Here is a 14,873-nt window from a genome sequence, read left to right as displayed (position 1 = left end):
ATATTCCCTTAATAGAGTCTAAGTGTAGCATTTTAAAAGATTGATGTTATGAGAGGGAGTAAAATTTGTTTTCTAAAACATATAGCTCTAACCTTAAATTCTTCAATGGGATGATCTGTGATAAACCCCTGCCTGTGACCGCACATTCTATTAACACACAACTTATTGGCAACGTTTAAGTAGCTTATATTTAGGTTAATGAGCTTAATTGTATAAAATAATAAATGTAATTATATCAAACAGCAGTTATCTATCAGTCATCAATCAGCTTGTGAAAAGTAGTTGTTAAATAATCAATAAGAGAATGAAGGGTTACACTTTATTTTGATAGTCCACTTTAGACATTCTGCTAACTATAAGTAACTTTGTAACTACATGTCAACTAATTCTCATTAATTTGCAACTACATGTCAACTAATTCTCATTAATTTGCAACTACATGTCTACTAACTCTCAGTAGGGTAGGTTTAGGGTTAGTAGAATAAGTTGACATACTTGCAAAGTTTCTCATAGTCAGTATGTTGTATGTTGTGGACCCATCAAATAAAATGTTAGGAGATAATAAACAGACAGTCTACTAATACTCTAATGACTGCTAGTTGACATGTAGTTGCAAAGTTACTTGCTGTTAGTAGAATGTCTAAAGTGGACTATCAAAATAAAGTGTTACTGAATAAAGAATTCATCAAATAAAGGAAAATCATTTTAGAGGTGGAACAAAAATTATTTTTGTACATATTGCAAAAAGTCTATGAACATACATTAACAAAGTAAATAGTGTCAATGTGATTTCATGTTGACTTCAAATTGAAGGCGAAACCAAAGATTATGCCAATGACACTTAATAATGTGGTTTCAACAGAACTTATTTGATAAGCAACTCTATTTTCACTGGTAATTTGTTTTTACATTTACATTTCTAACTAAACTTAAAACCCGGGTCAACAAACAGGCAATGTACTATGCTCTGAGCCTTTGACCCTCCAGTTGTCTCAGCTCTAGATCCATGGACTGACTACTGGAGATCCATGTCCACAGACAAGAGCATTAAATATATTCCCTTTGATGTGGCGATTATATTTGCATGGATGAGCACATACTGTGTGTTTACCAACAGCCACTGCATATACCCAGAATGCTTTGGGAAAGAGAAAGACCTGATACTACCAGGTGAATGACTCACAGTGACTTTGCAAATGAAAGGAAAATGTAGCCTGAGGGGCAAACGTGAGCTAAACAAGCAGCTGAAAACACACGTGTAAACAAAATACTCAAACGACCACTACACTCTCAGAAAAAAATTGTGCAAAAACACCTTTGGCTACAATAAAGGTTGTACCTATAGGTGCAGTAACAGCTTGTCACTGGGATAGTACACAATGAAAGGGACAACTTTGTACCCCTTATCTACCCCTAAATTACTTAGAATAGTAATATGTACCCTCACAGTGCTGCTATGAAACTTTTAGGAGAAATAAGGTACCAAGATGTCCCTTTGAGGAAACAAGTCACAAGCTGTTGTACCCCTCAAGGAACAATTTTGCAAAAAAAAAAAAATTAATTCTGACAGTGTACTAATAAAATGAAGGTCTTTGTGTTCACCTACTTGCTCAAACTCCTCAAGGTCGACTTCCCCGTCTCCGTTCAAGTCAAACATCTTGAAGGCGATTTCAAAGTTCCTCTGAGGAGCTGCAAAGGGACAAAACAGAGTTTGCAACCCAAAGATGTGACAGCATTTACTTTCACTAACACACAGATGCTATTTCTGCATTTCTTAACAGTTAAAAAAATATTACACAATGTGACAAAAATTGGTTTTACTTACATTTTTTATGGTTCTTCTGTAATTCTGTGGTGGTAATTATTATTGTAATATTAATATTTTACAAAGCATCAATATTTTGGTAAATATTTAGGTACATTTTAGAATTGTATCATTAATTATGAAACACTGGTTTAGTACAGATACAATTTTTTGTACTAATTGTGCATGTTTTTTAAAAGATATTTTGCTTTTGCAAGGATGGGAACATTCTAGAAATGTCTGCAACATTCTGGAATATTCTAGTGCTTTCTGGAACATTCCAGAACATTGTCATAAAAGACAAAAATCCTCCAGCATACACTTCTGAAGTTTTGGACGAAGCACTTTTGGTAACTGTTTATGTTAAACTGTTGTTAATGATACACAAAAAGTAATGTGATTTTCATATTCAGCATGTGAAATTTCAAAAAGAAATGTAAAAAAACAAAAACGTATTTCACTCTTATCAGTCATTTCAGTTAAAATTTTGAAAAAAAATTATACTCCCATCAAAAAAAAGATTCAGTTATATCAGAGGCCTAATAAAAGCTCTTTACTTCTATATAAGGGTAGTCTCGCGTAGCCAGACCTTCAGACCGATGGCAGAAGGTCTGGGAACCTTGGCCGCTTTGAATTGCCAAGGCCCACCCAAGAGGCCATATGACTGACAGGTAAAGCAACCAATCACGTTTCGTTTTGTGCTGTGTCATGTTTCGGGGCGTGGAAATGTCATCACAATAACAGACCGGTGTGTAAAACTCTCAGACATAATTTAAAGGTTCTAAGCCACAAACGTTGATCCTGTTTAGTTGATCCTGACAAGCGCTCGTCGCCACATTTGTAAACACGACGGCTTTCTTCTTTCGTGAGGGGGTTTGGTGTCACGGCATCTTTGTTTCCAGGCGGAACGGTAAAGAAATCCTGTATAATTTATAACCAATCCGATGGTGACTTCAAAACTTCGAAGTGTTTCCAGCTAAGTGTGCCGTATGCATCAGACGTTCAGCCAGCGGTCCATGATGTCTGAGGCTGAGACTAACGTAAGGGTGCTCCACCATCATGGTGGCAGCCGTGTTGAAACCACATGACCCAATACTGCTCACTTTTTCCTCATAACCCTATTATCATAAACTTCTAGTTGCGGATTAAACTACCAGGTGACAAAGCGCAAACATTTGCTTTTATGATGCTTCATCCACACCAGTAGGTGTCAGTATTAAGTCTAACAACACTGTCATAATAGCTAGCAAAACAATTTAAAAAAAAAAAAAGAAATACACGTTGGTGCCGATTGCAGTGCATCGACCTAAAACGCCATTGCGCTACGGGCGTCCCGAGTTCGAATCCGGCTCGAGGGCATTTCCCGATCACACACACCCCCCCCCCCCCCCCCCCCCCCCCCCTCTCTCTCTCCCACTTCATTTCATGTCTGCTCTACACTCTCGTATCATCCAGCCCTTTTCACCAAAACTAATCTTTAAAAATAAATAAAGGAAATACACAAAACACAATCAAAACACTTACTGGAAAGGACAGTTGTGAGGAAGATGTAGTCAGAGAAAGAGATGAGTCCACACTCCCCCAGTGTGTAGAAAATGCTGTCCTCGTCGGCAAACTTCTCTCTGTCCTGAGAGATCTTCTACAGGTGCCCACAGAGAAACAGAGGAGAGAGAGTCAGCAATGCTTCTCCTGAACACTAAATGGAGCATCTGAGTCCTGAGCTGAGCTCCACAGAGTCTGAACAGAGCAGCAGAGATAAGGGAACTAGCATGCTAACACTGACACAGCACAGTAGAATCATGCAAGTGATCCAGAGTCATACAAGACACAAGCAAAAATAAAACATCATGAAAAGGGTGTCAAAACAGACATTTCATAAGCGTCACTTATAGATCAGCACATGTTTGAAAACCAAGAGCTGCCTACCTATACAGCATTTTTGGACATCAAGCATGTTCAATCAATCAAATCAAGGTGGGAAAATCAAGTGGGTTGCTTACCTATAACAACATTTTTGAGCATCAAATGTGTGGCCATTTGGTCATAAATCAAGTGGGATTCTACCTAAACAGCGCTTTTGGTCATCATAGATGTTTAAATCAAGACAGTGACTACCTCAACAACATTTTTCACATGAGTCTTCAAATGCTCAAATGAAGTGTGGTTCCTACCTAAATGTCAGCATTTTCAGAATCACATGTGTGTTCAAATGTTTGAATCAAGTGAGCTGACTACCTTAACTGCAGTTCTTAACATATAGGTGCACACCTAAAGAGCATGCGATAAAGGTGCCTAATATGATGATCAAGAATGCTGTATAGGCAGCTTACTATGTTTTTGAGATATGTCCATATTGAACAACATAGTAAGTGCTACAATCACTGACTTCGCTTCACAAATCGCAAGATCACACTGTTTTTGACATTTCTGAAGTAAACTGGTTCACATTTTATGAGCATGACCGAAGGTGACTCCACACAGTGGTGTGAACACAGTTTTCTACCTGTTTTTGGCATAGAAAGACAGAAAGAATCAGAATTCCTCAAGTGTGGAAGTACACACACACACACACACACACACACACACACACACACATAGCATGCCAGAGCTCAGTTTCTGCCGATGTATCATGTTACCTCTGTCTGGGGTGGATCCCATCAGTGAGTAAAGGGGAAGAAAGAACGGATTAAAACAACCTGACCATTGAGTAGACAAGCAGGCCCACCACACACCATAAGTGTATAAAAACACACCATTGCAAACACCCAAATCCAGCCCTTTTCACGTCATGCTAACACACAAAAACACATTTATGCAGCATACTTCCCGCTGAACACACACTCCCTTTGTGACGACATGATACAAGCCGATAACACACGATACATGCCTCCATCTTCACTTTAGCATCAGTAGATCAAAATCACGAAATAAGATTTCCCACTGAAACTCTTCTTAGCAATACTAATTTCTGAACATCAGACTCAACATTCTGCAAATCAAATATTTTGGAATAATGAACCTTTAACCCAGGCAACTTCTGTTATATCTGTTATATCACGCTGCTCTTTCTCACCACAATAATACTATTTCAACTCAATTTATTGTTGAAACCACATGACCGACTAAATACTACTCACGTTATCTTAATATATAAATAGTAATTTTGACCAAACTATTTAAATAGTTTCCACTCATATCAGGAGAAGTTTCATATCAGTGGCCAAATAAAAGCTCTCATGGTAGCGCCATGCTGAAATCACATGACCAACCAAATAATAATCGCTGAATCTTCATAACTCCCCTGGTTTATTAACATGTAAAATCTAGCATAAGTGATTTGCTTTTCGGCAGTTTTCTCTGTGAATTTGGAGGGTCAAATGTGTGTGTACTGGGGACAAGGTGAATACAGGTTATTTTTTGTACTGCTCTGAAACTGCTCCAAGTGGACCAGAGCTGTAGTAGAAGCTGGCAAAAGCCAACTTGTGTGTGTGTGCGTATGTGTGTGTGTGTGTGTGAATGCTCTGGGCTTATTCTGCCCCTGCTGTCACCCAAGAGACACTCAGTCTTCTCCAATGTTAATAGTAGGGATGTCAAACGCACTGGCACTTTAGTACCAAAAACGTAACTATAATAAGTGTGGTCACTTTATTTTAAGGTGTCCTTGTTACACGTTACATGTACTTACTATTATAATAACAATAATTATGCACAATTACATTGACATGCTTTTATCCAAAGCGACTTACAAATGATGACAATAGAAGCAATCAAAACATGCACATACATATAACAAAAAGAAAACAAGTAGATAAAATAGAAACGAGAAAGCTAGTGTTAGAGGCCTTTTTTTAATTGCATGCATGTAACCTTAATCCTAACCCTAACCATATAGTAAGTACATGTAGTTGATTAATATTACTCAGTACTTAAATGTATAATTACACTGTAACAAGGACACCTTAAAATAAAGTGTAACCAAAAGTCTTTCTACAGCATCAGTAACACCAGGTACCAGTAACACTTACGGGAGTTAAACTATGTGATTGTAAGATTGTTTGTGTGTGAAGTTGTTTTGGTCGTTTGCTTTTATGTAAAGCACTGTGGGTAACCCTTGGGGTTCTTTTAGTAGTGCTATATAAATAAATAAAAGAAAAAAGAAAAGAAAAGAAGGTACCAACTCAATTCAGTATCCACAATCTGGATGTAAAATGACGAAATTTCATCATTTATTTAAATTCTGGTATCATAACAACACTAAGAAAGGGTGCTCAGCAGGATGTGTTCACACTATGCTAAACTCTGAGCATGGAGAACCAGGGAAGCATGTGAGGTGAACCTTCCCAGACAGTCTCTGCTGAGGAAAATGAAAAAGGATGTGGGTGGTGTGGCAAAAAAGAGAAAGAAAGAAAGAAAGAAAGAAAGAAAGAAAGAAAGAAAGCATTGAAAAGCTTTTAAGCAGGCAGCTCTATGTATTTAATGGCTGGAGGAGCTTCTATCAAGCTCCTCCAGCCAGAGAACCCAAAGACGCATTCAGAGCTCACACAGCTCTCATTGGTGATCATATCAAACTGGGCATGAAAAGTTTTAGGCTGCTCCAAACTTGTTTTAAATTATTGGCATTAGTGTAAAAATGTGTAAAACTCTGGTCCCCTGGAGCCATTTTTATGATATTTCTAACCATATAAACTCTATCACTGCTAGAATACATTTGAAATTGTTGGCAGCTCAGTGTTTGATTTGATGAGCCCTCTAGTGTGTGCCATCACTGTAGATTTTGATGGTAAAAACTATCATTTCTATTGCCTTACCCTAAAGCAACCCCTCACACCAAATTTCAAAACACTTCATTCTGTATGATTCATAAGCATTTTTCCTCATGGGGACCAAGAAAATGTCCCCATGAGGAAAAAATGTACTGGTTTGCTTGTTAGGACACACACACACACACACGCACACACACACACACACAGGAATTCTCTACTGGTGAATTTTTTGCTCCACATTTCAAATAATTTAGTCTGTTTAGTCATATTTTGTTCTGAAACAAGCAGCACTTGCTGTTACTCTAATTACAGAAAAGTTGGTTAATGAAGGTTTTTTTTTTATTTCATCAATGATAACAAAGATGAGTTACTTTAAGATAATTAAACATTTTTACTGCACACTGCTAATGAAAATATGTCAAGAAAAAAAATAAGACATTAACAATGAAATAATGTTTGTAGATGATTCAGCTGACGCTGGCTACACTGACCCACTTGAGCTGAAAGAGCAGAACAGCTGTTTGTACCACTTTGCTAATTAGCTTACTAAAGCCCATCTTACATAATATTAATCAGCTACATCCTCAACATAAACGTACTATTACAAATTATATTTGCACCGACAACGAAGTGAAAAATGTGTGGCAGGACATTCTAAACCACATGTAATACTTCAGCAAACTCATTACAGTAAAAGTTATCACAAGGACAGTTGTCATACGTTTTTTTTTTTTATGTTGATAAATCTTTTATTTATTCAAGGCTAGACACGTTTTTGTAATTCCCCATATTATTATCAATTGCAAACTATTGTAGTAAAATATACAAATTTGATGCTCATGATGACTAAATTTTAAATCACAGACAAGTGACAATTAATTAATAAATTGCAATTATTCAGGAATCGATATAAAGCCCCACTTTCCAGTGAAACTTAAGGCCACACCAAAATGGCTACCATGAAAACACTCAATCTTACAAAATATAAGACAGCTTAAAATGCTTAAAAGAGGCACTATAGCATGATAAATGTTACAGTTCCTACTCAATATGCCTGCGATGCTTGCCCCGCTCCCAGCTTCTTCTGACTGGTCTGTCATTTAAATAAAAACCGAATGACTTCATGTAGCTCTGTAATTCCAAACTGCCCTCACTGTGAATACTTCTTTAGAGTGGATAAAGGCTTAGATGTCTCGGGTCTAAATCTGTGAGCTGCTGCAGAGGCAAAACTGGCAGGGCCAGACACTCCTCCATATTTAACTTTCATTTAAAAGGTTACAATCATTTGACTCCGACAGCCCGATTAATCTTGAGTGCCACTGTTTATGTGGAGAGGATAGGGAGAGCAAGCACTGACCAACTACTTTCTGTTCTGTGTCCAAGCGCTAGCAAGCAGGCCAATGGAAAGTCTGGACAGATCCGTCAGCGCAGTCCTGTTAGTACCTTAGGAGTTCTCCAAATGTTCTTGTTAGTTAAAATATGTTAAAAGTAGAGCTTTAGTAACATTTATAATTCCGCTTCTTGTTCTACAGCTTGTTTTTGTTCTTAGGTGGATGTCCATAGGACATGTTCTCGTTAGATGGACCACAGCAGAATTGACTGAGGCATATTAAGGCTTCAAGAAGTATCGAAGAACAAATTGCTTGTCATTTCGAACAAAATCTGGCCAAAGGTTTCCAGAAAAGTTCGGTCGGGCTTGTAAACAATCACGGGTCTGTGGCGATTGCATTATAGGTACATCAGTTATCCATCTCAGAAAAAAGGTACAAAAGCTGTCACTGGGACATGACCCGTTCAAAAGGTACACCTTGGTACCTTATTTATGCATATAAATACCTCAAGGTTACATATTAGAACCTAAAATGTAAATATTACTACCTGAAGTGTACATATCAGTACTTACATTTTACATGTTGTTAGTACTTTTTGAAAGTGTACCGCCCCAGTGACAGCTTTTGTACCTTTTTTTCTGAGAGTAGCCTAGCTGGAAATACCATTAGCTCTATTTTCAACAAACAAGCTGTTTTGAAAAAAAAGGTTTATGTAGGCCCATTTTTATTGTTGTTTTTTTTCTGTCTGGTTATTATGTTCAGCTTGCTTCATTCTTGTTCCCCTCTGATATTTGGCAAGAGCTGTGCAGCAGTTTGCCGTATGCAGGTAGCACTGGAAGTAAGATCGTTCTGTGTCTCTGTGGGACATTTGGAAACACTTCACAGGTGCTGGTTTCCCAAAGGAAGCTTTATGCTGCCAATCGCCTGAACTGAGATATGGCATCAACATCCCATATTGCTTTGTGTTAGGGCCAGGCATTGTATTGTGTGTGTAATGTCGGCTGTTCTGTGGCATTGTAATTTAACAAAGTTGTTATAATTTATCAGTGCTTCTGCTTCTTTAGTTCCAGAGCTCAGATAACAGAGAGATGGATGTGTTTGTGAAGTCTCAGATCTCACTCCAGATTCAGATCTGGATGAACCCACACTTCACAAACAATGCTGCAACGGCACTTTATCTTTAAAGCCCGGTACATACCAAGCCGACGTCGACGAACTAGCGGCGACGAAAGCAGACTGCGGGGTCGGCCGACGTCGTCAGCGTCTTGGTCCAAAGTTGTCCTGACACACCAAGCCAACGCTCCCGACGGCCAAGTAGGGTTTTTTCTCGCGCACTGATTCGGCAGCTGAACAGCCAATCAGAATGAATCAGATGGCCCGACTGACTGACGAGCTCCGACATGTTGAAAACAAGCCGACGAGGACCAACTTCAGCTGACGGCGCAGAACACACTGAGAAAACTTTGTCGGCCGACGAACAAAAACTGCCTGGCGGCCGACCGTCAGCTTAGGGTGTACCGGGCTTAAGAGTGTGTTGAAAAAAAAAAAAAAAAGGAAATAAAATAGGACCACAGAATAGCACCACACAAAGCTCAGTTTGGACACATCCACTACACTAATTCATACAGTCACTACAAGTGCCAAATAAACCCATACATACACTGAATTGAAAATATACAAATTAGAATACTGATCATTTAGACCCATTCCAGATTCAGGATGTAAACTGCACTATTACTTCAGTATCAAGTCAAATTTGATGCAAAAAAACTAACAAAAAAACATTATAGTCCAATGAACACAAAAGTAAAAGGGGAAAGAATCTGTCGAGTGTCGAGCTCCAAAAATTACAACAAAATACCCCAAAAGTAGTCCATATGACTCTTTGTAGCTTTGTAAGAGAAACTTTAAGACATTTAGGTTGAGGTTTCTTTTAAAGGTGCCATAGAATGCATTGATACAATATTTTAAGTTGTTCTCTGATATCTACATAGAAGGTATATGGTTTAAGTAAGGGTAAATATTCTCCAGAAACGGTTTTATATGTCCATTTACAACCCTAGGATATCTCCCTAGAATTAAATGGTCTGTTATTACCTTATTTGGAAGGGCCATGAATAATAATGTTGAGCTCTGCTCTGATTGGCTGTTTCACAGTGTGGCTCACGTCACTAGCTACAATTTGATACTGTTAAGTGCTTTGACACAATCTGTATTGTTAAAAGCGCTATATAAATAAAGGTTGACTTGTCAGTGGTGCTCAGGATGTGCAAATCATTCGCCATCGTCCTCAGTCAACTCTCCTTACTCTGTTTATGTGGTAAGTGAAATCTTACGTACTGTAATGTAACAGACTACCGCTAGCAAGGAGCTAACCATGTCCCTTTAGTGGCTCGCGTTATTTTATTAGAACATGTTATTTGCTTTCCATGCCTTTCTGAATACAGACACCAACCCATCCCTGCACTTCACATCCCCTGCACGGCCTGGAACATAACATTTATTTCCACGATCTGCCATTTTCGCTGTTGTCCTCACTTGTTTCTTCACAATAATGGCAGAACTTCTGATGGTTCAGCTGTGCAGGTTTGGCTGGTGGCTGGCATAGAACATAGGCGGGTTTGTGCAAATGTTGGGGGCGTAGCTATTAGTGATCCCAACTGTAACATCACAGTTGGTGTTATGTTCTAATTCACCTTTTGCATTCACAAGATTTACATAAGGAGGAGGAATCAATGGTGTTTGAGGCTCATGGTATGTCATTTCCATGTACAGAACTCTTATTATTCAACTAGGCCAAGGTAAATACAGTTTTCCATTCTATGGCACCTTCGTCACAGCAGATTTGTCGTCAATGACTCTACTCTTTCTTGCTTTTCTTGTAACCACATAATGTTTTTAATGTCACAGATCTGAGAGCTACGGTGAAGAAAAAGATTTAACTAAAATTTTGGTCTCATACAAACATAAGACTTTAAGAAGACTTGAAACATAACACACAAGTCATATGGACTACTTCTATGAGGATTTTGTTGTGCTATTTTGTCCTTTGTGGAGCTTCACAGCCTGTCATTATATGGAAAAGAGAAGTGTGAACATTCTTCAAAATTTCTTCTTTTGTGTCCCATAGGTTTGTAATGACGTTAAATGATTTAAATTTTTGGGTGTATTATCAACTTTAAATGTGACAAATGTAAACCAAATTCAGAGTGAAGTGTACATGTATTACTGTCTGATTCACACTTCTCCAAGGTTGTCCATTGAAAGCACCTGCTGAACCAAAAGGTCAAAACAAGGTCAGCCACGGGACATCAGTCTGGTTTCCATGGTGGCAGCCCTATCAGCATCCCACACATAGCAGGCTCCACCACCTACCATCCATCACATGATCACGGTGGCATCATAGTACACAGCGGAACCTACAGAGTTGGAGGGATTGTCCAAAACAACATAACCTTTGACCCAACGTTAGTCAACTCATGCTGTGTGCTTGGTGTTCATGCAGTATTAGGCCCAGTGAGCAGAAATTAAAGGAAGGGAGAATGTGTTCCTGGATCCAGGGCAAACTGTGCTGTCACCGAGCGCAGGCAGGGGGCGCTACATAACGCCAGCTCTACCCCATCCCACTAGCAGCCTGTCCTGCAGCCAGTCAGTCACAGGCATTCATGCACAGATCTAAAGCACAGGCACAGGCCGCCTCCATAAGAGAGACAGCAAAAGAGAGAGAGAGACAGAGACAGAGAGGAGGAACATTCGTCTTTTTGAGTTGCCAGAGATCAGATACTGGTCACATTTCATCCCAAAATCAAAAGTAAAAGAAATAACACAGACAAAACAAAATTGAGCCTATTTGAAGGACTATTAAGACATTTCAAATTGTGACATTTTTCATGACAATAAAGCACAATTTATCCTATAACTAATATATACACACACAGTATATATATATATATATTTTTTTACAAATAAAATTAAGAAATTCTTACACATAATATGTGAAATTTGGGGAGATTGTCATGGAAATGCTAAATCTAGAAAAAAATCTTAATGGTCATTAAAAAATGTATATATATTTATTTTGATTTTTGAGATGAAAAACAACCCTGACATGTTCTTTTCAGGTTTTGTGAGATCCACTTGATAACTCTTTCCTGTGAGACCAAAAATGTACTCAATAATAATAATAGAATGAGACAATTCAATTAGCCACTGAATTGATACTATTCAGATAAATGACAATAATGATCATTAGACCATCATTCCATACTTGTCTTGGGATGTAAACTACACTGGTTCTTTAGTAATTCAATATTAAATAATAATAATAATAAATACTACTCTGTCTATAGTACCAAATACAAACTCGATTCAATACCAGAGTGCTGTCACCACAGACTATATCGTTTTTTAAAGCTTGCTTTAGGTTAAAACTAGGATGGATTCAGGGTTGACTCTGTTCAAAAATTCTTTGAGAGTGTTTGCAGAGTGAGAAACGTCAAGTAGCACATTAAACAAAACATTTAAAAGTAAAAAGTCTTTTTTTTTTTACATGTGCAACATGGTGGACGCCATATTCAATTTCATATAGTTGAAAAGGAGGACGTGAAAGATTTATGATTTCTTCTATCTTATGTAACTTTCAAAACTTAAGTGTTTTATGGCGCTTTTGTCTACTAAAAGTTTCTCCAGCTGAACAGTTGCCATACTGGCAGAAAACAGTATTGAGCACACTGTACTTCCATCCCTCCGAGCCTCGCATCTATTCTCATCTAAAATCAAATATGGCGCTACCCTGACTAAGGCCTATGGCTCACTGCTCTGACACCCAGTGCTGCATTATTCATAAACATGAGCATTTGCACATGCATGCACATAACACGCACTCTTACTTTCTCTTTAAGGCACACAAAGAAGAGTCTCTACGCTCAATAATTCAGCAGGGAGAGATAACACCTGGCCTCCCTCAACACTATTCCATAACAGTACACTGCACATGTGCACGCGCTTAGACCTTGAGCGTGTGGGTAACACGGATGGGCGTCAGCAGAACGGACTGGCAGAATCTTCCAGCTCAATTCACATTAATTCAAAGTGCTTATCACTGCCTTGATGTCCTGGGAAGGTCTTGCACAAACTGGGGTGTGGTGCATACTGAGCGTATATGTGTGCACATATATGTTTTCCTGTCTAGATGGGTCTGAACATGCAGTATTTGTGTCTGGGATTTTCAAAAATCCATATTGGGGGCACTTTAAAGGTCAAATCTTGTCAATGTTAAAATAGCAATTTAATATGCAGATACTTTAAGTAAGTCATTGACTTTGTGTGTAAACACTGTTGCGGTTTCAAACTGTTTTGTTTGCTGGGGTGGTTTGACATAACTTCTGGCTCAACCAATGGCGTGAGTTTGGGCTGGAACTACCTGTTTGATCTAACAATGGCAGAAGACGGGAGTGGACTGAGAAAGCTGTTTAGAAACAGTCATTAGAAGTGTTTGCTAAGGAAAACATACTATTACTCCTGCTGGTTAGAGATTTTAAATGAAAGATATCTCTAATTGTGTTTTGTGAGGAGCATTCTGATTTATGGTTTTCACTTGGCTAAAGATTCTATAGACTTACAAATGAAGGAGGGGCCTGCGCCATATCTAGATCAGAATATCATAGAGACTTGGAAATGGGCTCTTTTGACTTCGGCTAGTAAGCGGCCACATAGCAACCAACCAGAATACTCACATATAGCAACATCCTGGTAACACCACTTACAGTTTCTTTAGACCATTTCTTTATTTTACAACTCTCTTTGGTGCATAAGAGCCACAGAAATGACACACAACTGCAAGTGTGTGCAAACGTGTCAAATATTTACTCTCACCAAGACCTTTTTTTTTTTTAAACTAGCTAGCTAAATAAAGATCATGTACAAGAAGTATGCCTTGTTACATATTTCATAATCAGGGTCAAATTGTCTCTACCAAAGAGAAAAAGGCAACTTTTAAAAAACAGCTATAGTTTAAAGAGCTGTTATACAACGCAAAGGAAAACTGATACATACACTCAAAAGTTTGGGGTCATTAAGATTTAAGAAATGTAAATGTAAAAATATTTTTGTGTACATTTATATTAAATAAATGCAGCCTTTGTGAGCAAAAGTGACTTCTTATGAGAGGAGTTCTTATCCAAATTAATGTTTTAAACATTTGAACAAAAATTCATTTTTCGCAAAAAAATAATACAACTTCATGGCAAGTAAGAAACATTTATGGCCATGAAATTTCACAATTCACTTGCCACTGATAGTTTTTTTTTGGACTCCGGACGTAACAGAAAACACCCCTGATGCTACAACTACCATCTGGCCATATGCCATCTGATCCAGCCTGATATTCTCTCCACTCTGCTCTTTTGGAAAACGCACTGTCAGTAACTTTACTCCTCCTTTGCTGTAGTCATACTATTCAAATCTCTCTTTTCTGCTGAGCTAAAGCTCTTCCGCTCATCTGACCCAGCCTGGCCGAGTTTTATTACCCATCCAGTGATTTTTAATGAAATCTAGAGGATTTTAATGCATTGTTTGGCCAGAGCTCCACATCTGGGAACTTATGTGGATTTCCTCTCTGACAACTCAAGGAGAAGAAGAAGGAGAGAGAGAGAGAGAGAGAGAGAAGGATTAAGAAGTCTAGTGAAATTTCCAGTAGAGCTGCCACAGAGGCTAAATGACGCATTCACACACACGCAGTCCCATGCACTTGGCACACGCCCCATACCTGCCAGAAGTCCTGCAGAGAGGGAGGGGTGCATAGAAAGGGGGAGGGGGGTCCATAGGGATGGATGGAGAAGTAAAAAGATGGCAGAGGAGAGAATGATGGGGTTTATTGGTTAGATGGACACAGAAAGAGCCGAAAGAGCACAAATTAATCACTGTCACCACAAAACAATTATATCCTCGAAAAAACTAAACAAAAAAAAAAAAAAC

General features: G+C 38.5%; 1 protein-coding gene across 3 annotated transcripts in view; it reads right to left on the bottom strand.

The window, feature by feature from the left end:
• Nucleotides 1–14,873, bottom strand: part of micu1 (mitochondrial calcium uptake 1) — a 77,674-nt gene that overhangs the window by 14,605 nt on the left and 48,196 nt on the right. For all 3 annotated transcript variants that reach the window (XM_079440389.1, XM_079440388.1, XM_079440390.1), the window contains 2 exons: nucleotides 3,329–3,443; nucleotides 1,607–1,689 (listed from right to left, as the gene is read on the bottom strand). In XM_079440389.1, the coding sequence (XP_079296515.1) occupies nucleotides 1,607–1,689; nucleotides 3,329–3,443 (198 nt within the window). The remainder of the gene's footprint in view (nucleotides 1–1,606; nucleotides 1,690–3,328; nucleotides 3,444–14,873) is intronic.

This window comes from Barbus barbus (genome assembly GCF_936440315.1).
Source record: "Barbus barbus genome assembly, chromosome: 18".
Taxonomy (NCBI): domain Eukaryota; kingdom Metazoa; phylum Chordata; class Actinopteri; order Cypriniformes; family Cyprinidae; genus Barbus; species Barbus barbus.
Note: the sequence above shows the minus strand (reverse complement) of the source record. Positions and strands in the feature narration are given on the sequence as shown.